Raw genomic sequence first — 23,927 nt, forward strand, 5'->3', positions numbered from 1 at the left:
AGGGACACTCTGGAGCAGTACTCAGGTGTTACATAACAGCCTCGTGACTATTAATATCTTCGTTAATTGGTCTATATATATACATGGGGGAGGGAAAGGACGAAATTGCGAGAAAAGGTCGAATTAGTGGCACCCAGAGAAGATCAGCCGGAGATTACCAATCCTTCAGCATTCTCACGCTCTTCATTTCGCCCATTAGGGAGTTAAGGTGGATCTATTGCTTGGTATCTAATTCCATCTCTTGTTCTTTAACTTTGGAACTGACAAATTCTTCGAGGTAGTTGCTTTGCTCCAAGTCGACGTCGTTGTAGTTTTCACCATGTTCGATGAAGTTGACCACGTTATCAAATGCAAGTTCAGGACTCTTGGCGCCATCTTGGAAACCAACGTACTTTTGGTAGATTTGAGGCACTTTTGGAGATACCAATGCTTTCAATTCGGTGTTGTGTAAATCAGCAGGCACCACGTAGGTTCTGACCTTCTCCCAGTTTATGATATAGGTACCGTTGGAGTTCAAACTACCAATACCGGTGGAACGAGTACCCTTGTAGTAGTGCTTGTTACCTTGTTTGGTGGTCAAGGGAAGTCTCTTGTTACCTCTTTTGGTCAACCCGTACCAAATTTGGCCATCTCTGAATGTCTGCCAAGGTCTTCTTAAGCTTGCAGCGGCAGTCTGCTGGAAACTGTGAACGGCGGAAGCTCTCATGTTGGTGGGGAGTGATGTTGGCTAGCTGCACATTTTTTCATCATCAAGATGGTAACGGCACGGAGGATCATCACGTGCGTGTGCTCACATGATCAATTGGCCCACCCGACCAGGTTGCGGCTGTGCTGCACGTGCCGGCCCGATTAGGCAGGTGCCGGCCAGCAATCATAGACTGCCAGATTTCAGGTATTGTATCGCCAGTCATGGGGCTGAAACGATATAAAAGCTCGAGGAATTTCAGGTTCATTCGATATCACCATGAGCATTCCTGAACAGCCATCAGACACCAGTATCTTCAAGCCGCAACACGGTTATGCTGACTTAGACCACAAAACCCACGAGTATTCGGGGGACCCTACGCCCTTTAAGCCCCAGCAGAACAAGGCTGCAGACTTTTTCCACGACAAGACCGATAAGGAGCACCAGAAGAAATACGCCAAAGAGGGGGGCAAGAGATTATTTGGCATCCTCCAGAGAATATTGTGCAACTAATCCGTGTTTACCTCCAGTGGGATAGCTGATCAGTGTAGAGGCGGTGCAATTAATTACCCAGTGGGAGCCGCATATGGCCAGGACCCGTTTCTCAAGCCCTGTTGGTGTGCGGCTAGGGAACGCTCGAGACCACCACCAAGCATATCGACCAGACTGGGATGGTCCTCACAAACAGTGGCAGGTACTCCCACCACCATGATGCCGTTGGCCAAGTTGACTATTGGCGCGCTTTGTAATCCGCGGTGTCCAGATAATATTTGTATAATATCGACATAATATAACTAAGTGCTAATAATAATGTAGCTGGTGGTCTGACCGGGAACACGGCCACCGATCGCGTAACAGCAAGGTCACCCTAGCCTCAAACAGAGCCTCCGTGCTGGGGTCATTCGCTGATGTCAGTTTAGCCATCGCGCTGTGCCTGGCAGCAACTGGCGGGCGTCGTCGGTCTCCGGCTGTCATGCGGAGGCAGGAGAACAATCCATGCTCTGAATGCTATTGTGTTGGTGCTACATATGTACTTGCAAAACTATTATTCGCAAGCTAAGCTAGGGAGGGGGAATACAGCATGCATGAATTTAGATGCAGCTAGTTTAAGCGAGCTGGCCCTCTATACTCGAGACCGTAGATCTATCCAGATACATAAACGCGAGACTCCGCGTTGACACATGGGGGATCGGCCAGAAGCGGGAACTAGTATACCTCTTTTGGCCTTCTTGAGAAAAGATCCGCTAGCTGCCAGCCAGCTGTCCATCCCACCTTGGAGCTCCAACGAGTGCTCGCACCGGCGTTATTCCTGCTGGTGCCCCTGGCTGCCTGGCCCTATTGTTCCCCCCGAGATCTCTGGCTCCATCGCCCTCCGCTGCCCGATCGGGGACACCGCTGCGACCCTCGTCAAGGGAACATCAGAATGGCTGGCTTAGCACAATAGCTGCAAAAAAATACCTGCAGACCGCGGATCAGATGCAGGATAGCCCAGCACCAGTTCTTTCAGATACCCACCGATCCATAGTCAGATCAAGCGCTGTGTCGCGTAAGCACTTGGCCGTGATCCACGAGGCTGGTTTTGCAAGGCGCTGGCGATAATCGGCTCGAAACGGCCAGCTTCCTGACTCAAAGCTTCGGAAGTGCCATCTCTATTTAAACTGGGGCTCCCCACTAGATGATCCGCCCCCACCCACTCCCGTCTTTCTTTAACCGCTAGCCACTCTTTCCTAGCCCCCCACAGTCAGTCTCTCGTTCACTAGGATGATCTTCAAGTCATTGACATCCTTCCTGGCTATCTTGCTTGCGTTGGCAGAGACCTCATCCGCAGACGAGGTCTACACCGTCACCAAGACAAACTACATTACTCCAGACTGTCTCAAGTACAAAGCCCAGAGCATCCTCCAGGGCAACCCCATAGGTGCTACCACCGGTATTCCCATCGTGTTCGTGTACGCAGACTCAGAAAGTACTGAAGCCCCCAAACCAGTTACTGCTTCTGACTTGCATTACACTGTCAGCACCGAGGCCACCAAGTACTACACCTCGCTTGTGTGTGGCGCCGAATCTTGCCAAACCCATGTGGTTCCCCAAGTCTACACCGACTCATACACTTCCTCCACCAGAATCACCTACACCACCCTCAAGACTGCGTTGACGTCTTCGCCGGCCGCAACAGACACTCCTACCACTTCTAAGAAGAGGTCCACAATCTACCAGTATGACACCACCACCGAGGTCTCGACCGCCCAGGCAGTCATCACCAAAACTGCGCCTACCACTACCACCACCATCTTCAAGGCCACCACCGTTCCCAAAACCGTCTTCAAGCCTACCACCGAAGTTGAAACCATCTCCACCACGCAAAAGAACCCATTGGTCACCCAGAGTGCTATCTCCAAATCGTTGGATGTCACCATTTCTGCATCATTCTCCGATCCAGTCACATTCTCCAGGTCTGCTTACGCCAATAGCTCGGCTATCACAAACGGAACTTCCAGATCTAATGCTACCTTGAGCTCAATCTTGGAAAGCAGAACTGCTGTTGCTCCAGCCGTAACCTCCTCCCGTTTCCCTTCTATTGGCCCTGTGGCTGGTGGTCCCATTGTGGCTAACTCCACAATTGATCTGAGACTCTCTTCTTCGGTCCCAACCACTTTTTCGACCATTGGAAAATACTCAAACAGCTCTGTCTTGGCATCTTCTTCTAGCTTGTCCAACTCAACTACTCAAATTGCATCGAATTCATCTTCTGCTGCGTCGAGCTCACTTGGTGTATCTACCACTCTTGCATCCTCGACCGCAGACAGCTCTAGTTCTGTTGCATCATCTTCCACATTGTCAAGCTCGTCTTCTTTATCTTCTTCTAGCGCCCCAGCCATCCCTAGTGGATCTAGAGGTGGTGCTACAACTGGTGAAAATAACTCAGGTGATTTGTTTTCAACAATCTCGACTGATGGTCCTTTGTCTATTTTCACGAAGAAAGAATTGCCTTTGAGTATTCCAAAAGGTGTTGACAATGATGGTATTCCAATCAGTACAAACAAGTTTCACGCCAATTTGTTTTTGGATGACCAAACCCAAACGATCTGGCCATTGCCTTACGGTTTGTTCTGGAAGAAGCAAGACTACTACGGTTTTGGTGTCACCCATGCCAATTCCTCCCAGTACATCTATGGTTACGGAAACTCTAACAACGAGGATGTTCCTTCATACTATTTGAGTGCCACTGGAAACGCTGAAGTTATCCTTTCTGCAACCTCATTTGGCAAAAACAGCAACAACATGAAGGTGACTCAAATCAAGGAAATGTCTGTTTTGGTCTCTTTATCTGCTGATGAAAATGATAGTTCTAACCATCTCGACATCCCAATTGCTCAAGGTATGGGTTTTGTTACTGGTATTTACAATGGTAACTTGACCCCCTTGTTAAACTCCTTGATAGGTTTCAAGGATTTGACCCAGGAATCTTCTGATGCCTTGGATTCAAGAGTTCAAAAGTATCGTGCTACTTTATTCAACGGAGCTCAATGGTTGATTTATGCTATCTTGCCAAACTCTTCCTCTGACTTCAAATTATCTGCTTCTGACTCTTTCGGTATCAAGGGATCTTCTTCCGTTGATGGCCTTATTATTCAAGTGGCTTATGCACCTTCTGATTCAAAATCTGAAGGATTTTATGATGAAGCTGCTGGAAGCTATGTTACTGATGCAAAGGTTACGGGAGCTGTTAGCGGAGGAACTGCTGCTACCTACAACATTGAATACACTGCCAAGGGTACCTCTTCTAGTGGTAAGCCAATTATTTTCGCTTTGCCTCATCAAGTCGAATCTCTTGCTGCTTCAACTAAGCAAACGTCCACTGGAATTAAATTAGATTCAAACACTAAAGGTGTTATGCTGGCGTTCCTTACTTCAACTTTGGCTTTAGAAGAGACCCTCAATACCAATGTTCAGTTTTTGCCATGGGCACAAACCATGACTTCCGAACTTTCGTACACTTCAGAACAGTTGAACTTGTTAGCCAAGACTGCCAATGAGGAATTAGCCGTCGACATCGATGAGACTGTTGCCTCTATGGACTCCACTTACTACTCGGGTAAGGTTCTTGACAAGTATGCTTATATCTTGTTAGTCGTGAGTGATATCATCAAGGATGAAAAGGCTACCAAATCCACTTTGGAAGCAGTTAAGAAGGCTTTCGATACTTTCTTCCAAAACAAGCAACATTTCCCATTCATGTACGATACAAAATTCGGTGGTGTCACCTCCACTTCTGCTCAAAATGGTGATACCGGTGCTGATTTCGGTTCCGCTTACTACAACGATCATCACTTCCATTACGGTTACTACGTCCACGCTGCTGCCATTGTTGGTTACGTCGACAAGAAGTTAGGCGGTACGTGGGCTGAAGACAACAAGGAATGGGTCAACAACTTGATTAGAGATGTTGCCAACCCATCCTCGGATGACAAATACTTCCCAGTCTCCAGAATGTTTGATTGGTATCATGGTCATTCTTGGGCTGCTGGTTTGTTCGTAAGTGGAGATGGTAAGAATGAAGAATCCAGTTCTGAAGATTACAATTTCGCATACGGTATGAGATTGTGGGGTAAGGTTATCGGAGATGACTCCATGAAATCCAGAGGTGACTTGATGTTATCCATCATGTCCAGAGCTATGAACATGTACTTCTTGTACAAGAATGACAACACTGTTGAACCATCGAAGTATATCCCTAATAAAGTTAGCGGTATTATGTTTGAAAACAAGATTGCCTACACAACATACTTTGGTTCTCCGGACAAGAATCCTGAATATCTCCATGGTATCCATATGTTACCAATCACCCCAGCATCTTCTGTTATCAGAACCCCATCATATGTCAAGGAAGAATGGGACGACCAAATCTCCACCTTCATTGGTAAAGTCAATAGTGGATGGACTGGTATCTTACGTCTTAACCAAGCCTTATATGATGCTAAATCATCTTATGACTTCTTCTCATCCTCTGACTGGAACACGAATTATTTGGATAACGGTCAAAGTAGAACTTGGAGTTTGGCCTTTTCTGGTGGCTTAGCCAATTCTTCTTAGATCACATGTTTGCATCCATTCAATTCATTCCTATATATATTGTATACTAGAAAAATTTTCTTAATGACTTTAAATATTGTAGTAACAAACTACTTGAAAATTCCCTAAAAAGTTTTTCACTACTTCGTTTTCGTTCATATAGCTTCGGTTATGCTGTAGTTCGACTATGCCAAGGAACCACCTCAGTAGGACTAGAGCTAAGTGGGAATTGTAGTCTAGGATTCGCAACCGCCTATGTCGCACGACATTTGCGACATGACACCAACAATATCAACAAATTAAATATTACTTCTCCAGTCTTTAACTTCGTCATTCATGTTTTCGTTTGCAAAGAAATTGGTAGACAGATTTGAAGGGACGGGCTCTGCTGAAAACAGTGGACCCGATTCGTATTTCAAAAATGCATTACAATTGAATAACAAAGGACATGGATTGAGAGTATTAAATGTGGTACCACACTCCTTAGCACATACCAATGGCTTTGAATCCTGGTTCGACTACATTATCAAAATCAATGGTCACGAGCTCCCCATGGCAAACCCCTCGTTGTCGGCATATCCTTACAGCATTCATGAAGGAGGATACATAGTGTATCAGGGGAACATTACTCCTGAACAAGCAAGTGCAGTCGACACTGAATTGTTGCGTCAGGAAATTAGTACTCTTGCTAAGAATGAGAAGCCTTTGACCTTTGATGTTTGGAACGCCAAGGGTGGTGTGGTAAGACAGATCACGGTTCCTTTGAATAAGGTCCAGCTGGAGAATCAAGCGAGTCAAGACGTGCAAGAAGATGCACTCAACTTATTTGAAAACATATTTACTCAAATCGGGTTGACTATACAATCCAGTCATCTTAGCTCTGCTAACCATGTATGGAGGATCTTGAAGACACATCCAGGGTCTCCGGGATTTGTATCCCAATTGGTCCCTTACTCAGATTACATCATAGGTTGTGATTCCGCCTTTCCAGAAGATGTAGAAGGTAAGGGTCTTTTGGTTTCTGGAGGAGAGTCTCTCTTGTCAAAGGTGGTTGCAAGCTACTACTACCACCATTTTGAAATCACCCAAGTCGACGAAATACCTATCACCTTATATGTGTACAATCATGACTATGATATTCTTAGGCCTGTCACCGTCAATCTCTCCAAATCATGGGGCAACGGTCACAATCGAGGTGTGCTAGGATGTGATGTGGGCTACGGATTATTACACAGGTTACCTGAAGTGGTGGGTAAGTTCCAGAACAACAGCATAGTGGACGACGTGATCTTTGAGAGCGAAGCTCAAAATGCTGAAGCACGGCCAGCTCAGGGCTACACTGCGCCTCCTCCACCTCCACTGGGTGCTGTAATTGCCCCAATGGCTGTACCACGTCCGCCTGTTGCTCAACCACCTGCTGGAGGAGCGCCTCCGCGCAGTTCTGCCACCAAGAAAAAGAAGCATATTGCCAATACAAATGCATTAGGGGGATTGAGCGACTATATGAATGAAGAGTTAGCAAAGTCCAAGGAATTGGACTCACAAAATAACAGAGGAAGTAGTGAGTCGTTGCCTCCACCTCCTCCACCAACTAAGTCTAGTTAATAGTAATGACATGAGAACTTATACAATATGAAATTCACCTATAGTACATACCAACCCAATGCTTTTACCAAACCGACATGTTCGTACAGAAGTTACTTATAGGGAACAGTAGTTAAAATTCTCTTCATGTGCAAAAAAATCAATGCCCACTGCCGGAATCGAACCGGCGATCGCTCCATTACGAGTGGAGCGCCTTACCACTTGGCCAAGCGGGCACGATTTCTTCCTAGGAAACACTTAATATTGATGCACCTTTGAGTTAAGAAGGAATTTGGTGCAAAATGGGCGCCAATGTATATATTTTCGACTACAAAGAACTATTTCAGATATATTCGCTCCTAAACTTTTGCATGCACTAATAATTTGGTAAAAAAAATAACTTTTTGATTTCTACATGAATTGACCTATGTTTAGAATGCATATGCACAAGGGCAGTGGGGACTCATATTCACACATTCCGGTGGAAGTAGCGGGGCTTTATTCTGCTCTAGTACTGTGGATAGACTTTGAACATTAGAAAGTTGTCCACCAAGAGTCACGTGTGCCAGTCGACAAGAATACCCTCTCGTACGTTGTAGTGCATGTGGCTGATGAAGTTCCTCTAGGCGATTTCCCCCACTAATTTGCAACCTGTCCAACTGAAGATGAAGGAAATTTCCGGGAACGATTGCACACTCAACCATCAGTGATTCTGACTCAGGATTGGTTTCTCAAACTGGCTGGGCAAGGAGGGACCTTATTCACACTATGGTTTTGTACCCTGGTTAGTGATCGCTAGCGTACTCGCAACAGTTGAGTCCAAGCTCGCTCATCGTTATGTTGCGCAGCGACGATGGTCACGTAAAAACGGACACATACATTCCATGTTCTATACACCTACTCAGTGTAACCTTCACATAGATGAGTACGATGGTATGCTACGGTATTGTCTCCCAAGTTCCTTTTAACTTACTGTTCCAGTGGACAACCCGGCGATCTTAGGTGGGGAAGACTGAGATCGCTTATTTGCGCCTTCTATTGTTCCTGGGGTACATAATGCTGTACAGTACTTGATTCATTTACTGGAGATGACTAGGCAGATCATTATAACTATGCAGGAGACATTTTTTGGGTAGTGATTGGCGCTGCGCAAATGTTCCGGAACTTGGCATGAAGATCTTGGGTAGCATTGATGAACTTCTCCCCCATCAGCCACGGCAGCACCATTATGTTGTCCGTCAAGCTCATGGATCGTACCTGAAATCTGTCTGTTACCGCAAATCTTGTAATGAGAACTCTGGATATATAGGAAGAGATTTCGCAGCTACGGAGGATCAACCACATCAATGAGCTCTACTAATACCCTTTCCTTCAAGCAGCAGATGAGGGGATTTCCCGTATGGCAGATGACAGTCATCTGCCTCGTACGGTTCTCGGAGCCCATCACATTCTCGTCCTTTTTCCCATATATCTACTTCATGGTAAGAGACTTCGGAATTGCCAAAGATGAGGCCGATATAGCCCGGTACTCTGGGTTTTTGGCTGCTTCCTTCGCAATCTGCCAATTCTTGGTGTGTGTCAAGTGGGCAGGTGTGAGTGACAGGTACGGCAGAAAGGTGGTGATAATCTGTGGGATGGCAGGTACAACAGTATCTGCACTCCTCTTTGGCTTTTCTACCAGCTACTGGTTTGCAATGGGTGCCAGATGCTTCATGGGGCTTTCCAACGGCAATGTTGCTGTAATTCGTACCATTATTGGCGAAATTGCAACCGAAAGAAGGCATCAGGCACTCGCATTCTCATGCTTGCCACTCATCTGGAGTGTGGGTACAATCGTGGGACCCATGATCGGTGGATCCAAGTACTTAACCAGGCCCAGGGAAGTTGCTCTGCAACCTATGATCACTAATCTTCTTGACCAGGTTTTGGTAGGCAATAGCTTCTACGAGAAATTTATCACAAAATACCCATATGCATTATCGAATGTAGTGGTGGCCATATTTTCCTTTCTCAGCTTGATATGTACCATTTTGTTCATGGAAGAATCCCACATGAAATTGAAAAATCGGAGAGACTACGGGATAGACTTAGGTGACAAAATCAGGGCTTTCTTTGGGTTTAAAGTACCAGTTCGGCCATGGAACAGATCTTTCAGAAAGGTGACTGAGCACACTCCTTTGATCCAGAAGACATCATCATACCAAGAAGAGACTATCGAAGAGAACGACAACGATTCTATCGCATCATTCGAATATGAACAATCCAATGCCGCTGGCGGGTCGATTGTCAGAAGATACTCTAATTCTGACGAGTTATCTCGTGTGAGTACTACCGCCGAGTCAGTCATTGTCGACAATAAGAAAGCATGGACAAAGCCTGTCATTAACGTTATTCTAGCAAACTTTTTGATGGCGTTCCATAACATCATCTATAACGAGTTTTTACCTGTGTTGTTGGCAGGACCATTTCTTGTTGAAGACCTTAAGTTTCCATGGCATATCAAGGGTGGGTTCGGGTATGAGACCTCTAAAATCGGCTCTATTCTTTCTCTTACGGGAATAGTGGGGAGTTTCGCGGTGCTTAGTTTCCCTTACCTTGACAGCAATTTCAAGTCCATTCACACATACCGGGCAGGATCCCTAGTGTTTCCAATCATCTACGCTCTTATTCCGTACTTGATTTTCACCCGAAATGAGTACAACTCGTTTTTCGCTCCTTGGGTAACCACAGGGGCATTGTACGTGTTGGCCATCATCAATGCCATGGCCACCAACATTGCATTCCCCAACCTTATCATATTGACTCACAGAGCAGCAAGACAAGAACACCGTTCCTACGTCAACAGTCAGTCCATCAGCATTGGTTCATTAGCCAGATTTGTGGCCCCAGTCACTTTTGGTTCCATTCTGTCTATCAGTGAAAAACACGCAGTCATCCAGATGGCCTGGTTTTTCCTATCGTTCATTGCCATCGTCTGCGTAGTTCAGGCGTTTTTCATGGGTGACTACGATGAGGATGAGATCAACCTGCAACCTCGGGAACAGGTGGAGGGTGTGGAAGTTTAGAGAATTAATAGATAAATATACATTCAGAACACAATGTACAACAACTAATTTTTTAGAAAACGAGCATTTTCTGAAAATCTTTGAACGGCTGCGAAAGTGACATCCGCAAATAATATTATGTCAACTTCAAGGTACAGCCAATAACACGCTTCCATGCTTCCAGACTCATGCTATCCCCCAAACCTCCCCCATTTTGTGCTTGGTTGGCATGTCCGAACCCAGCATCAAGCGGTTGCATTCTTGATCTCGCATGACAGGGCTCAAATCGGAATGCTCCGTTATCGCCGCGGCTAGCGAAATTGGGATCCACCGCCCAGTGGTCAGCCTCCTACTCTGGCAGTTATTACGGCCGGGATCTCACCATAGCAAGCCAGCATGTGATGAGGAACATACGCTGGCACCGGCCCCAATTCCGCCCCACCAACTCCTATTCCGCAGGGTCCCCCGCCACATTGCGTAATATCCAATTTAGTGTAATCACACGGCCGTTGCCGAGTCTCCAAGGTAATATTTCCTCGCAATGCCGCTTATGATCGTGCACCCTAACCTATGAATAACCCGTACATTCGCACGGAATAGAGTCATAATATTTCTTAGATAAGATATATACTGACCACCAGACTGTCACCAGCAGCGTAGCATTACCACCATCCTTCTATTCGTTTGATAACGCGTTCCATGCACCTTAGCATCGTTATCTCTGTCCACCCCGCCTAACGCTCCCTCTACCACCATGGCACAAACGAAAATCACCTTCAAGGAACAGTTCAGAGGGTTTCCCTTTTGGCAGATGACCGTGATCTGTATCATGCGGTTCTCTGAGCCCATCGCGTTCTCGTCGATGTTCCCGTACATGTACTTCATGATCCGAGACTTTGGAATCGCCAAGGACAAAGCCAACATCGCCACCTACTCGGGGTACTTGGCGGCGTCGTTTGCATTCTTCCAGTTCTTATTCTGTGTCAAGTGGGGAACTGCAGCCGATAAGTATGGGCGTAAGAAGATCTTGATGCTCGGACTTCTCGGCACCTCTCTCTCGGTGTTGATTTTTGGGTTCGCCCCAAATTACTACATTGCACTCTTCGCCAGATCGTGCATGGGGGCCTCTAGCGGCAACATTGCCGTGCTTAGAACCGTAATTGGCGAGGTTGCCACCGAGAGAAGGCACCAGGCGACAGCGTTCTCCACCTTACCTCTTCTTTGGAATTTGGGGTTTGTCATTGGGCCGATGCTTGGAGGCTCCAAATACTTGACAAGACCAAGAAAGGACGATCCCTCTGAAGGAACTCCCAGAATATTCTCCTCCGGCAGTTTCTACGATAGGTTCACAACGAAGTACCCCTACGCATTGTCCAATGTTGTGGTCGCTGTCTTCTTGTGGTTTAGTATTCTAGGTGCATTCTTGTTCCTTGAAGAAACACACAAGAAGTACAGATATCAAAGAGATATCGGCTTAGACATCGGAGATCAAATAAGGTCTTGGTTGGGATTCAAAATAGAACCCAGACCTTGGCAGGCCAAAAAGTTGGAAGACCCAATCGCAGACGAAGAAACCCCATTGATTGCCCAGATAGACGGGACAGATGGCCAGGAATTGCTGGACGATGCCCTTAGTGTGGACTCAGAGGAAGAGCAGAACTCTGTTGAGTCCTTTGGGCCACTCTCAAGACGCGTTAGCCAGGCGATTATCCGTCGATACTCCACCAGAGAAGACAGGCCCGCTCTCTCCCGCTCAAATACGGGAGATACAGTTAAAAACTCCTATGCCGAAATCTTCACTCCTGCTGTCATTCAAGCCATCACAGCCAACTTGTTAACGGCGTTGCACAACATTGTTTACTCCGAGTTCTTGCCAGTTTTGTTAGCCAGAAAATTGCTGGTGGATGACTTAGACTTTCCTTTTAAAATTAAGGGTGGGTTTGGATTTGAATTGAGTGATATAGGTACTTTGTTATCCGTTACTGGTCTCATGGGTACTTTGGCTATTGTCTTTATTTTCCCCTATCTTGACAGAAACTTCAAAACTATTCATACTTATAGAACTGCTTCCAGTTTTTTCCCATTCATCTATATTATTTTACCCTACTTGATCTTCACTTTACACGAGTATAATCCAATCTTCCCACAGGGTCTGACCAAAATTTTCTTATACATTTTAGCCTGCATCAACTCAACTTGCAGCGCAATCACATTCCCAAATATTACAATGTTGATCCATAGAGCTGCCCCTCCAGATCATAGATCTTTTATAAACGGACTGGCTTTGAGTGGATCTTCTTTTGCTAGATTTGTTGGTCCCGTTCTTTGGGGTTATATAATATCTGAATCAGAGAAGGTTGGACGCGCTCAATTATCTTGGGTGTTTCTTGCCGGCATTGCAGTGATTTGTTTAGTCCAAGCATTCGTTATGGAGGAACATGACGAGGACTTGAAAGATCAAGCTCAAACTGCGGCTAGGAGTACAACCTCTGATGTAACCGTTTAATTGTGAATCTCAAAAAAATATATTTAAATATACAATATCATAAAAAATTTACGTATAGAACTTTAATGCGAGGAAGCTTTAACAATTAAGACGTGGAATGATTCAGCGACACTCAAGTTAAGTAATTGGTTGATGTCGTTTTCAAACAAGGACTCGTTGGTAGGAGTTGAAACCCTGAGTTCGGATTTTGGAGTAACAGAATTGTTAGCAATAATAAACAATTCGTTTACTAAATTGTGGCTGTACTTCTTTATGGAAGCTTCCAAGTTGTCTGTAACACTGTGTACTTTAACAACCAACTTGGAGTTCTTAGAAGTCAAAAAGCTCGTAATCTCTTTTTCGAATCCCGCAGAGTGAGCGCTAGGAGAGCTTTTGACGAACACATTAACTTGACAATGTCCCTGGCGGGCAAGTAATCGGTAAACCAAATGCAATGATAACAAGTCATTGGAACTTAATACATTGTCACTATTGAACACAAGGCTAATTGTCTTGAAACTTATTAATCCCCTAGGCAATTCTTGGATTGATTCTGTATATGCTGAACTGTTCTTAGTTTCATGATCAGCATCCTCATGATCAGAAAGTTCGTTCACCTTCAGTAAATGACCTATGCGATCGTTGTCAATCACCTCCAAAGGTCTGTCATTAATTAAAAGCAATCCAAAATGACACTCACTTTGTTGGAATAGTTGTTTGTAAAGAAGGGAGTCATAGAAATCATTTGATAATTGGTTTAACTTGATAGTTGTAATCAAAAATTCGGTGGGTGCCGCAATCTGCTCATTGATAGAAAATATGTGGTTCTTGAAGGTAGATAATATAGACCTAGACGTACAGGTCATACCAAGAATGTCTGCAAAGGACTTCACTATCGATAAAATTGAGGACGAATTATTATATTCGAACTGATTGGATGCATTCACTACTTTTTCTTCATCCTCATATGCACTTGAAGATGATGCTTCAATAAGATGGGAAGTTCGGGAAGAAAACTCTCTCAAATGGATTGCTTTGATATCGGTTGATACAGGATCATTAAACGTCTTGATGAACGCCATTAAATACGAGATAGTATCAATCTTTTTTAATAGAAGGACAATCTTTGATAGTCTGTACTGTGGCAAATCTTTTATTTCATATTCACTCAAGGGTATAATATGTGGTCCATTTTCATCAACCAATCTAGAGTGATATGAATCACCGTCACTCAATTGTTCAGCGGTGACGTGAGTGCCATCCCAGTTGATTTCTCCTTTGATGAACTTGTCTCTCTTTTCACGGTAGGAAACGGGGTAAACCCATAATGCCAAAGGTGTTGTTAAGAATGTTGTAACCAAAGCCATGACAACGAACATGGAATAAACCTTCTGAGAAATGATTCTTGCGTTCAAACCAACATTCAACACCACAATTTCCACGATACCTTTGCAAGACATGAGAACACCAACAGCAAGAGATTCTGTCCATAGTAAACCGTTTAATTTTGCAGCCACGAATCCACCACTAACTTTACCAACCATGGCAAGACACAAAATACCGATGGTATAACCCCAATCAATGCCAGTGTTCAATAAACCCAAGTTTACGGCCAAACCAGCAAGGGCAAAATAGAGTGGAATCAACACGATATGAACAAGGTCCTCCAATTTTTCTGTAATTTTGACGACATAGCCGTTATCTCTGGGGACTATAACACCAGCCATGAAGGCACCAAAAATTGGATGGACTCCAATGATATCGGTGAAGAAAGCAGAAACAAAAACAGTCAACAAGATCACGACCATCGATAACTGGGAAGGTTCGCCAGTCGACAAGTCGTTTGTGAACCTGCGAATAATGAACTTCATTGCAATTCTGACGGGATAGCACAAGAAAAGGAACCAACCAGCAGTAAGCAAAAGGATGTAGACGGTTTTGACACCCGATGAGGCGTTAGCCAAAACTACAACCAAAGCCAACAAGATCCAGCCGGTCAAATCGTTTGCAATACCAGCAGCCAAAACAATCACACCGACTCTGTCACCGATCAAGTTGAGTTCGGTCAAAATACGGGCCAAGACGGGGAAGGCGGTGATGCACATGGCCACGGCGATGAAGGTCATGTAGGTGGTGAAGCTGACAGCCGCATTGGATGCATCGTGGTACTGATTGTAAATACCCACCGAGATGGCACATCCAAGGCCGAAAGGAACGGCCATGTTGATCAAACCCACTGACATGGCCACCCTAAAGTTTTTCTTGATGAAGCCAATATCGACCTCCAAACCGACAATAAACAAGAATAAGATGATACCGATGTTGGCAAAGAGGGTGAGACCAGAGATGGATGCCTGGGGAAAACAGTTGCTGGTGAATCCAGGCACATGGCCCATGACCGAGGGACCCAAGATGATGCCGGTGATGACCTCTGCGATGACCCGTGGCTGCTGGAGCTTGCCCAAGGGGTAGTGGATGACATGGCACACAACAATAATCAACACGGCTTGGAACAAGAAAAGAGTGTAGGGACTCAGGGCCGAGTACTCCAACGGGTTTCTACCCGAGACGATGCCCGCCACTGCACTGGTACTAACAGCCATTGTGATTTGGGGATGTGGAGGGGAAACTGGTGATGTTATATACTGTAATTTGTGCTTGTGAGGTTATGCAGGGCTGTGCGAGTGCGGCCGGCACGCCGCCAAGAGGAGGGGACGATGTTTCTTGCGAGTGCGGTGCAGTTATGGTGCATAGTCTAGCCAGAGATAGTTGAAGGTGTAGCGAGGATGGGCGATTTAGTACTAGGTGGTCCAGCCAACCAGGTACGTGGAATAACAGGATTGGGGTGATGGAGTTGTAAGTCAGGTGGAGCGTTTGGTGGAAATGACTGACATCCACCAGGGTACTCACATTTTATGTCTAGGTAGTTATAAAATGTTAAATTATGGCTGGGGACGATTGCCCAGCCGAGGAAAGCATTGAAGGGAAATTATGCGGGCATAGTGGAACATAGAGTAACAATTGGGTAAAATAGTACGTTCCCATTCTTCCAAATACCAGAATGAGAGGAATCTCTGGTGATCTATCGGATGTTAATTAAGAATATTAGTCTAATAATTGAACAACGAGTTGGTAATTAGCATCTTTACCGAAGGATGGATCTAGCTGCTGGTACTCAGAATATTACTCTACTAATAGATCTAACTGTTCGCCATACTAAAAAGAGTTCTCTTATAATTCATCGAACTGTTGTGAAGTAGCTTAATTGGTAAAGCAAGGTTCTGTTGATGCATCTTATTCTAATACTCAAGTAGCATATCTATCACTTTCTATCATGTAATGGAAATATCACTCTAATCATTGATCCACCAGGGAACCAATATTTAGCAATAACAGATCCATCAATTAGTGATACTACTATTTCCAGTAATGGCCTATCACTCAGTAACTACTAATACTTACCCTAATAGCACCACGCTCTAACTACTGACCTAAATACTAATAACCACTACTTCTTTAACAACTCAGCTACGTGTTGGTAACTACTATCACTCATCATTTGGCTAGTAATATATCCTCTCATATCTGAATGATCAGCTGGCCATACTTTTAATTTTACATCTAATAACTAATTTATCAATTGAAACCATTAATCCTTACCCTAGTAACATCTATCAGTCGGTGCCACTGATAATCTTTAATCTAATAGCATCTATGACTCGGTGACTACCTAATAACTGTTATGGTTGCACCTTACTGGTTCTGCGTGTCACTGGCTGATGATCATGGCACCACGTGATGCTCACTCTCCAGATATCCACCATTCGCACCAGCTTATCGCTACCACCATGGATCCTCCCATCTTCACCACGCTTGGGTTGTTCGTCATTGACGACAACCTCTACCCCGGAACTGATAGACCGTCGGAGCACGACATCATTGGCGGTGGAGCCTCGTACGCGCTTGTGGGCGGCCGGATCATCAGTGGCCCTCAGTATGGCCACCGCATCACAGGCATTATCGACAGGGGCTCCGACTTCCCACCAGCCGTCGACAAAGAGTTGGCCTCTTGGGACACTGGCATGGTGTTCCGCACCGATCCCACGCGATTGACCACTCGAGGTGCCAACATCTACATCGACGACATCCGCCATTTTGAGTTCAGAACCAGTAAGATCCGCATCGAGGCCCGCGACGTGGTGGCAAACCCCTGGCTCTTGGGCTCGCGGGTGTTCCACATGTGCTGCACCGTCGAGAGGGCCGAGCAGATCATCGACACCATCAACCTGGAGGTGGCAACACCGCCAGTGTACGTGTTTGAGCCGTTTCCAGCCGACTGTGTGCCGGAGCGAATGGAGCTCTTGGCCCGAGTGTTGCAAAAAATCGATGTGTTTACGCCCAACTTGGACGAGGCCTGTGCTTTGCTTGGAGTCGACAAACCCGCAACAGACTACCTGGTTGTCACCAGCCAGTTTCAGCAACACATGAAGATCCCTAACTCCGGCACCCTCGTCCGCTGTGGTGCCGACGGATGCTACATCCACACGGTGGATGGTCTCAAAGCACACCTTCCTGCCTACCACCAAGACCAGACCAAAGTGGTAGATGTCACCGGTGGGGGCAACACGTTCTGCGGGGCGTTTGGAGTGGCATTCGAGTTGTCCCACGGTGACTGGCTCACTGCGGCCATTTGCGGCAACGTCGCCAGTGGCTGCGTCATAGAGAGGTTGGGGGTGCCTAGGCGCGAACCCGGCACCGAGGTGTGGAACGGGGTGTCAGTAGCAGACAGAATCCGGGTCTACACTCAGGCGTACCAGGCGGAAACCCCCGAATCAGAGTGGACGCGTCTGGCCATCGGGTGGCTCACCACGTGACCGCCGTTCCCCAGGCCCCCCTGCCCGATCGGGAAAATTACTAGCATGAATAGAAGCACTAGTGGCCTAATCCCACATATTACCCACAGTACGCATCCCAGTTGCCTGATAGCGCTGGGCATGATTCTGGCATTGGTATCTGGTGGTGGAGTCCGGCGGTGTTGTCGCCGGGCACCCAAAAATGCCTGGTCTTCCTCTGTAGCAGTGCCCGTACGGACAGCCCCAACCATCACAATGGAAGGGTAGTTGCCCCTTGCTCGTCATGGGGCTCCCCTCTCTTGCTCTAGTTGAGTAGTCAAGCCCACCCCAGGACTATCTCCTGCATACGTCTCACGCGTCCAAATAAATTTTCACCCTCGCCAGCATAAATCGTCTATCTATACCGTTCTTCTACGGAGACTACACTGCAAATTGGAAATACCACGTTAGGATGTCTCAGAGTGATCCTAAGGTGTACCGTGCCACGTATTCAAGCGTAAGTACTGCCAACCCCCTACTCCCTGTTTGATGCGAATCCGCAATGCTTGCCCAATGACGCGTTTTTACTAACCCCAAGACCGATGTGTTTGAGTGCACGTTCAACGAATTCCCCATCATGAGAAGATGCAAGGACGACTGGGTCAACGCCACCCAGATCCTCAAGTGCTGCAACTTCCCCAAGGCCAAAAGAACCAAAATCTTGGAAAAGGGCGTGCAACAAGGATTGCACGAGAAGATCCAGGGTGGGTTTGGAAGATTCCAGGGCACCTGGATCCCGTTGCCCGATGCCCAGAAACTCGCTGCAGAGTACGGTTTGGCACCAGAAGCGGCCCCGGTATTGTATCTTGATGTTACTGACCCCAACTTACATATTCCCGAGAAGCTCAAGGCCTCAGCAAAGGAGCCCACTCCGGTAAAGAGAAAGTACACCAAGAAAAATAAGAAGTTGGGTGACACACCAACCAAGAAATATAAAACAGGGGGCCAACCAGCACTGGCTGCTGATCAGGACCCTTTCAATTCTCAAGACTCGTTCAATTCAATTTCAAGACTGAATTCCTTTCAAACTTCCCAAAGTCAATACATTCAGAACCTGCAAATGTTTCAATTGCCCAACGGGAAGTATGCTTCTCAACATCAATTACCTCCAACTTTCCAACAGTCGGAGTTCATCGGCACAAACGGTATGAATGGTTCGATGCAAATGCCAAACGGTAGCATCAATCAAGTGCCCAACTTCACAGCTCATAATCAAATGGTGCAGAACGAGTTCCAAAATTACCAAATGCAGTATCGTCTTCAACAACAACAGCAACAACAACAGCTGCAGCAGTACCCCATACAATACGGTCAACCCAACGGTGTACAGCAACCTCATTTGATGGGAAACTTTCAGCATACCAAGCATACTCTGTCTCAATCAACCAACGAAACGAATTGGTCTCAAGACGAGATTTCCAATAATCATCAAACAAGGGATAGTGACACTTCACTTTCATCCAACGAGGATCCAAATTCAAATAAACAAATCCATGGACACCGTAAAGATAAATTGGATGTGAACAGATCACCGGAGGGAGATGACACATACGCTGCTCAACTTTTGAAATTTTTCAGTGATGACAATTCTGACATACCATATTTTGTTCATAATCCACCATATGACTTCAACATTAACGAACCAATTGATGATGAAGGACATACTCCATTGCATTGGGCTGCATCCATTGGTAATTATCAGATGATACATTTGTTGCTTTCCAAAGGTGCAAGTCCATTGGTGGTTAACAACTTTGGGTTGAATCCCTTATCCAAATTAATTTCCTTTAATAATTGTTATGAGATGAAAAACTTTCCAAAAGTTTTGGATGATTTGGAGTTATGCTTGATCAATACTGATATCAACGGACGGACTCCATTGCATTACTTGTGTCAATTTGCGAAGGTAAAGTCAAAGTACGAGAGTTTAAGATATTATCTCAACGTGATTTTAAACAAATTGACTAGTCTTTCGAACCAAAATTCTAATAAGCAAATAGATTTGTTGAAGAATGTTTTGGATCATCAGGACGTGAGTGGAGATACATGTTTGCATTTAGCAGCAAAAGCCGGTTCTTCAAAGATCGTGAGAACATTATTAAACTACGGGGCCAGAGACGATCTCGAAAACATTCATAAAGAGACCTCCAAATTGTTGATCATGCACTACAATTTATCAGCTGATCAATCCGAATTACAATCTACAGCAGTTTCTAACCTGCCTTCTGCATCAATTCAAGTTCCGCAGTTACAGCCTTCACAAATACAGGTGCAGAACCCACAACGCATTCAACAAAGTAATCAATTGCAAGTACCAAATGGTGTTCCTCAGCAATATCAGGTATTGGCTACTCCTGTGCAACCTAACTATGGCGGCAGGACTATTGAAACACCAGATACTCAAAGAACTACAATTCAAGTAGATGACATGGAAGAAGATGATACTAATGCCAGGGTGGTTAAGTCCCAATTGGAAACTTACATCAAATCTGAAGACAACAAGGAAAACATCTTTATGGAGAACTCGATGACAGGTATTAAGAATTTTGAATCAGTATCAACCCCTATTCAGAAATCTACCCCATTGAATGGTTCAGTTATCTCTCACCAGACTCCACACGAGCAATTGGCTCTGATAACTGAAAGAACTGTGGAGAGTACTCCAATCAGGGAGGATAGAAAATCACTCGAAAACTTCTCAGTACAACATGCTTATAAGCCCAAACCTCCAAAATTGGATGAAGTTGGACAAATTGTTGAGGATGAACTGGACGATGAAGCTGATAAGGTTTCAAAATTGCCCATGATTGATTTATCCTCGATGATTACAGGGATGATAAATTCCTTTTCCGACTCTTATGAGCAAGAAATGAAGAAATTGGAAGCAGACTCTAAAATTTTGACTCAGAAGTTGAAGGAGAAGGAGGAGAAGAACAACGAGTCATTGGCTAGTTTCCAGAAGGTTTTGGGCAAATCTGGTATTGAAAACTTTGGATCTATCGATGAGGGCAAGGAGTTATTAGAGAATGAAGTCAGCCACTGCAAACAACAGGCAAATTCAAGAAGAGACCTTTTATTGGCGCGTATGCAAAATAATAACTCTAGCGAAGTCGTTGCCTTGGTGCAACAGGAAGAGGAGAAAATAGAAGCTATTGACAACGATAGCGATGATGATATCAATATGGAAGAGAAATTGAACCATGCAGTAGAATTAACCAAATTACAGATTGAAAGAAACAATCTTTTGGAGCAGCTTGCTCATGGTGTAACGAACTTTGGCATTGATAGCAAGATGTACAAATATAGAAAATTGATTAGCTTGAGTTGTGGATTGAAAGTCGAAGATATTGACAGTTTAATAGATGGGATTGAGGCTTCGTTAATGGAAACAGTTGGTTGATCTTTGTTCCACTCGATATTAACGGAATATTATACCATCAATGATTGGGGATATGTTCCTATGGACATTGATTTAATTTACTTCTGCACTACTGTGTTTATTTAATAGATTATAAGTCGGCATTGTGAATATAATGTACTATATATGAGGAAATGTATGAGGTATAAGAGGTTATTGTATCTCGGATCTGATATTGGGACGTGCGCGCACCACCTATTTGAGAGTGAAGACGAAATATAATTCCAAACACTGTACCGCACCCACAATGGCACATCCATACAAAATCGAGAAATTCCTGGTAGATACCAAGCGTGCAGCTTCAAGCGTGCCTCCAACAAAGTATGAGCCAGCTCCTGCATCTCTTAAAAACTTCCCATCCTCAATAGTCAACGGTGTAACGGCAGAGGGCGGTTTGCTTTCTTTGACTTTCAAGTCTACCAACAGTGCTGAATATGTTGAGAAATCCGACCTCATTAGACGAGCACTTATCAGAAAGAATGATGATTTGGAGTTATCCAGAATTAATGACAACAAGTTTGATGCCGCCAAAGTATTGAACGACTTACAGAGGGAAGTTACCGAATTGAAAAACGCCCACGCCCAAGGTATTGATGAAGGAAATGATGTCGACGAACTTCAGTTCAAACTTCAACAAATATTAGAGAGCAAAGGCTCTATTAAAGAGATTGGTGAGGAGTTACAGAAGAATTATGCCGAAACTAATCCCTCCAAGTTGATCACATTCAGTAATGAAGAATATTCAATTCCTGACATTGCGGATAGACCTCAAGTCAAGCCTGAAGTGTTTGAAGATGTGCAGAATCCAGATTACACTCCATACGAAAAGATCGTAGAAGACGTATATTCAGCAATCAGTCAACCTATCATTCCCGATGAATCTAGACAAATCCTGATTGAACCAACTAATGATCATCTTTCCTATTCAGGCGATGGAATTACTTATCCAGAATTGGATATCAACGCCGTGCCAGACCAAGTCATGTATGTGCAAAATCCTGACAACATGGAATACTAGGGGACTTGCATAACATCCTAGAATGTATTTTACAATGTATATTATCATATCAACTAATGAACATTTCGCTATTATCTAATCCCTCCTAAAACAACACTCTTGACAACTGTGTATTCATCGGCACCATACTTCGAACCTTCTCTGCCGAATCCAGAATGTTTAATACCTCCAAAGGGCAATGCCGATTCAGAGATTGCCCCAGTATTGACACCAATCATCCCAACTTCAAGGTCCTCAGCAACTCTGAAGATTCTTCCAACATCTCTAGAGAAGAAGTAACCTGCTAATCCGACATCGGTGTCATTTGCAAATTGAATTACCTCTTCCTCAGTGCTAAATTTGATAATTGGAGCAACTGGCCCAAAAGTTTCCTCTTGAGAAATGAGCATGTCACTGGTGACGTCTCCTAAAATAGTCAACTCGTGGAAATTTTCTCCAAGATCTGGGCGTGGATTACCGCCCGCAAGAAGTTTTGCACCCTTGGAAATAGCATCATCAATATGCGATCTCACTTTAGCAAAAGAGCGGTCGTGGATAACTGGGCCATGTGTAATACCCTCTTCGAGCCCATATCCTAATTTAGTTTTCTCGTTAATTAATTTAACAAACTTCTCGGTGAACTCGTCATACACTGACTCATGAACAAATATTCTGTTAGCACAAACACATGTTTGTCCGCTTGATCTGAATTTGGAGATAAGGGCACCTGTAATAGCTGCATCAACATCAGCATCTTCAAAAACTATGAATGGGGCATTACCACCTAATTCAAAAGATAACTTCTTGAGAGTAGACGACGATTGAGACATCAAGAGCTTTCCAACGTTAGTGGACCCAGTAAAGGAAACTTTTTTCACCAATGGATGTTCACACATTACCCTTCCGACTCCTGAAGAATCGTGACTTGGCAAAACATTCACCACTCCAGCAGGAAACCCAGCCTTCTCAGCCAAGTATGCTAACAGAAGAGCAGATAAAGGGGTTTCAGATGCAGGCTTAATGACAGTGGTACACCCAGTGGAAACAGCAGCTGCCAATTTTCTAGTGATCATGGCACTAGGGAAGTTCCAAGGTGTCAAAATACCAGCAACCCCAACTGGCTGTTTCAAGGTAATAATCTTATTTCCGTAGTTTTGGGAATCAATAACATCCCCTCCTATTCTTGGGGCTTCTTCAGAGAACCACTGGAAGAAGGAAGCTGCGTATTTGACTTCTCCTAAGGCATCTGCGTAAGGCTTACCATTTTCCAAAACAATAAGCTTGGCCAAATCATCCTGATTTTCGATCATTAAGCGGTAGAGATTGAGCAATAGCTCTGACCTATACCTGCCGGTGGTTTTCTTGAACGACTTGAAAGAATCATGGGCAGCCTGAATTGCTGTTTCGTAATCATTGACGCTCATGGACGACACTTCTGCGATAAAGGCAGACTCTTTAGGATATATAGCTGGGTCCGTCACGGCGAAGGTCTCACCACTGGAGCTCTCGACCCACTTGCCATTGATGTATCCGTTTGTTCTTATCAATTCCTGGTTCTTCAACCCGTCCAACACTTGTCTTGAGGACTGGGCCAAACACCACCTTTTGAATACCACTGCATTCCTAAACATGATCAATTGCTGCTGCAGAGGCTAGAATAGATGGAGATACTGGGAATGAGAAGGATATAGCACTACTTAAATGATACTTGTGATGCTAATACTCAATTGATATCTGATATGAACTTTG

The 23,927-nt window shown here is 44.8% G+C and overlaps 10 protein-coding genes and 1 non-coding gene across 11 annotated transcripts; 7 read left to right on the forward strand and 4 right to left on the reverse strand.

The window, feature by feature from the left end:
- Positions 1-214: 214 nt before the first annotated feature.
- On the reverse strand, positions 215-706 carry MRPL27 (mitochondrial 54S ribosomal protein mL41; the record flags this gene model as incomplete). Its single annotated transcript, XM_020211867.1, has 1 exon — positions 215-706. One exon carries the CDS (start codon positions 704-706, stop codon positions 215-217), a length of 492 nt encoding a protein of 163 aa, XP_020062492.1.
- A 258-nt stretch (positions 707-964) lies between these two features.
- Positions 965-1,198, forward strand: CANTADRAFT_55771 (uncharacterized protein; the record flags this gene model as incomplete). The annotated part of the gene is made up of 1 exon (XM_020210489.1): positions 965-1,198. The coding sequence occupies one exon, from the start codon at positions 965-967 to the stop codon at positions 1,196-1,198; it is 234 nt and encodes a 77-aa protein (XP_020062493.1).
- Positions 1,199-2,006: 808 nt separating this feature from the next.
- On the forward strand, positions 2,007-5,826 carry ENG1 (endo-1,3(4)-beta-glucanase). Its single transcript, XM_020208039.1, has one exon. The coding sequence runs from the start codon at positions 2,447-2,449 to the stop codon at positions 5,777-5,779; it is 3,333 nt and encodes a 1,110-aa protein (XP_020062494.1). The 5' UTR covers positions 2,007-2,446; the 3' UTR covers positions 5,780-5,826.
- Positions 5,827-6,083: 257 nt separating this feature from the next.
- Positions 6,084-7,430, forward strand: CANTADRAFT_27225 (uncharacterized protein). Its single transcript, XM_020208040.1, has one exon. It carries the CDS (start codon positions 6,095-6,097, stop codon positions 7,361-7,363), a length of 1,269 nt encoding a protein of 422 aa, XP_020062495.1. The 5' UTR covers positions 6,084-6,094; the 3' UTR covers positions 7,364-7,430.
- Positions 7,431-7,506: 76 nt separating this feature from the next.
- CANTADRAFT_t232 lies at positions 7,507-7,578 on the reverse strand. The gene has a single exon. It is a non-coding gene; the product is annotated as a tRNA-Thr (tRNA).
- A 1,110-nt stretch (positions 7,579-8,688) lies between these two features.
- CANTADRAFT_56305 (uncharacterized protein) lies at positions 8,689-12,892 on the forward strand (the record flags this gene model as incomplete). Its single annotated transcript, XM_020210573.1, has 2 exons — positions 8,689-9,667; positions 12,120-12,892. The coding sequence occupies 2 exons, from the start codon at positions 8,689-8,691 to the stop codon at positions 12,890-12,892; spliced, it is 1,752 nt and encodes a 583-aa protein (XP_020062496.1).
- Positions 12,893-12,954: 62 nt separating this feature from the next.
- On the reverse strand, positions 12,955-15,474 carry CANTADRAFT_56350 (K(+)/H(+) antiporter; the record flags this gene model as incomplete). Its single annotated transcript, XM_020210579.1, has 2 exons — positions 12,955-13,464; positions 13,525-15,474. The coding sequence occupies 2 exons, from the start codon at positions 15,472-15,474 to the stop codon at positions 12,955-12,957; spliced, it is 2,460 nt and encodes an 819-aa protein (XP_020062497.1).
- Positions 15,475-16,719: 1,245 nt separating this feature from the next.
- Positions 16,720-17,745, forward strand: MAK32 (Mak32p; the record flags this gene model as incomplete). Its single annotated transcript, XM_020211868.1, has 1 exon — positions 16,720-17,745. The coding sequence occupies one exon, from the start codon at positions 16,720-16,722 to the stop codon at positions 17,743-17,745; it is 1,026 nt and encodes a 341-aa protein (XP_020062498.1).
- Positions 17,746-18,322: 577 nt separating this feature from the next.
- SWI4 (SBF complex DNA-binding subunit) lies at positions 18,323-21,157 on the forward strand (the record flags this gene model as incomplete). Its single annotated transcript, XM_020208523.1, has 3 exons — positions 18,323-18,669; positions 18,802-19,972; positions 20,096-21,157. Coding segments are annotated over 3 exons (2,580 nt in total), but the record flags the coding sequence as incomplete, so codon positions are not given.
- A 334-nt stretch (positions 21,158-21,491) lies between these two features.
- CANTADRAFT_42707 (uncharacterized protein) lies at positions 21,492-22,013 on the forward strand (the record flags this gene model as incomplete). Its single annotated transcript, XM_020208920.1, has 1 exon — positions 21,492-22,013. A coding segment is annotated over one exon (522 nt), but the record flags the coding sequence as incomplete, so codon positions are not given.
- Positions 22,014-22,270: 257 nt separating this feature from the next.
- On the reverse strand, positions 22,271-23,809 carry UGA2 (Uga2p; the record flags this gene model as incomplete). The annotated part of the gene is made up of 1 exon (XM_020210514.1): positions 22,271-23,809. The coding sequence occupies one exon, from the start codon at positions 23,807-23,809 to the stop codon at positions 22,271-22,273; it is 1,539 nt and encodes a 512-aa protein (XP_020062501.1).
- Between the last annotated feature and the right edge of the window lie 118 nt (positions 23,810-23,927).

Source organism: Suhomyces tanzawaensis (genome assembly GCF_001661415.1).
Source record: "Suhomyces tanzawaensis NRRL Y-17324 unplaced genomic scaffold CANTAscaffold_7, whole genome shotgun sequence".
NCBI classification, from domain to species: domain Eukaryota; kingdom Fungi; phylum Ascomycota; class Pichiomycetes; order Serinales; family Debaryomycetaceae; genus Suhomyces; species Suhomyces tanzawaensis.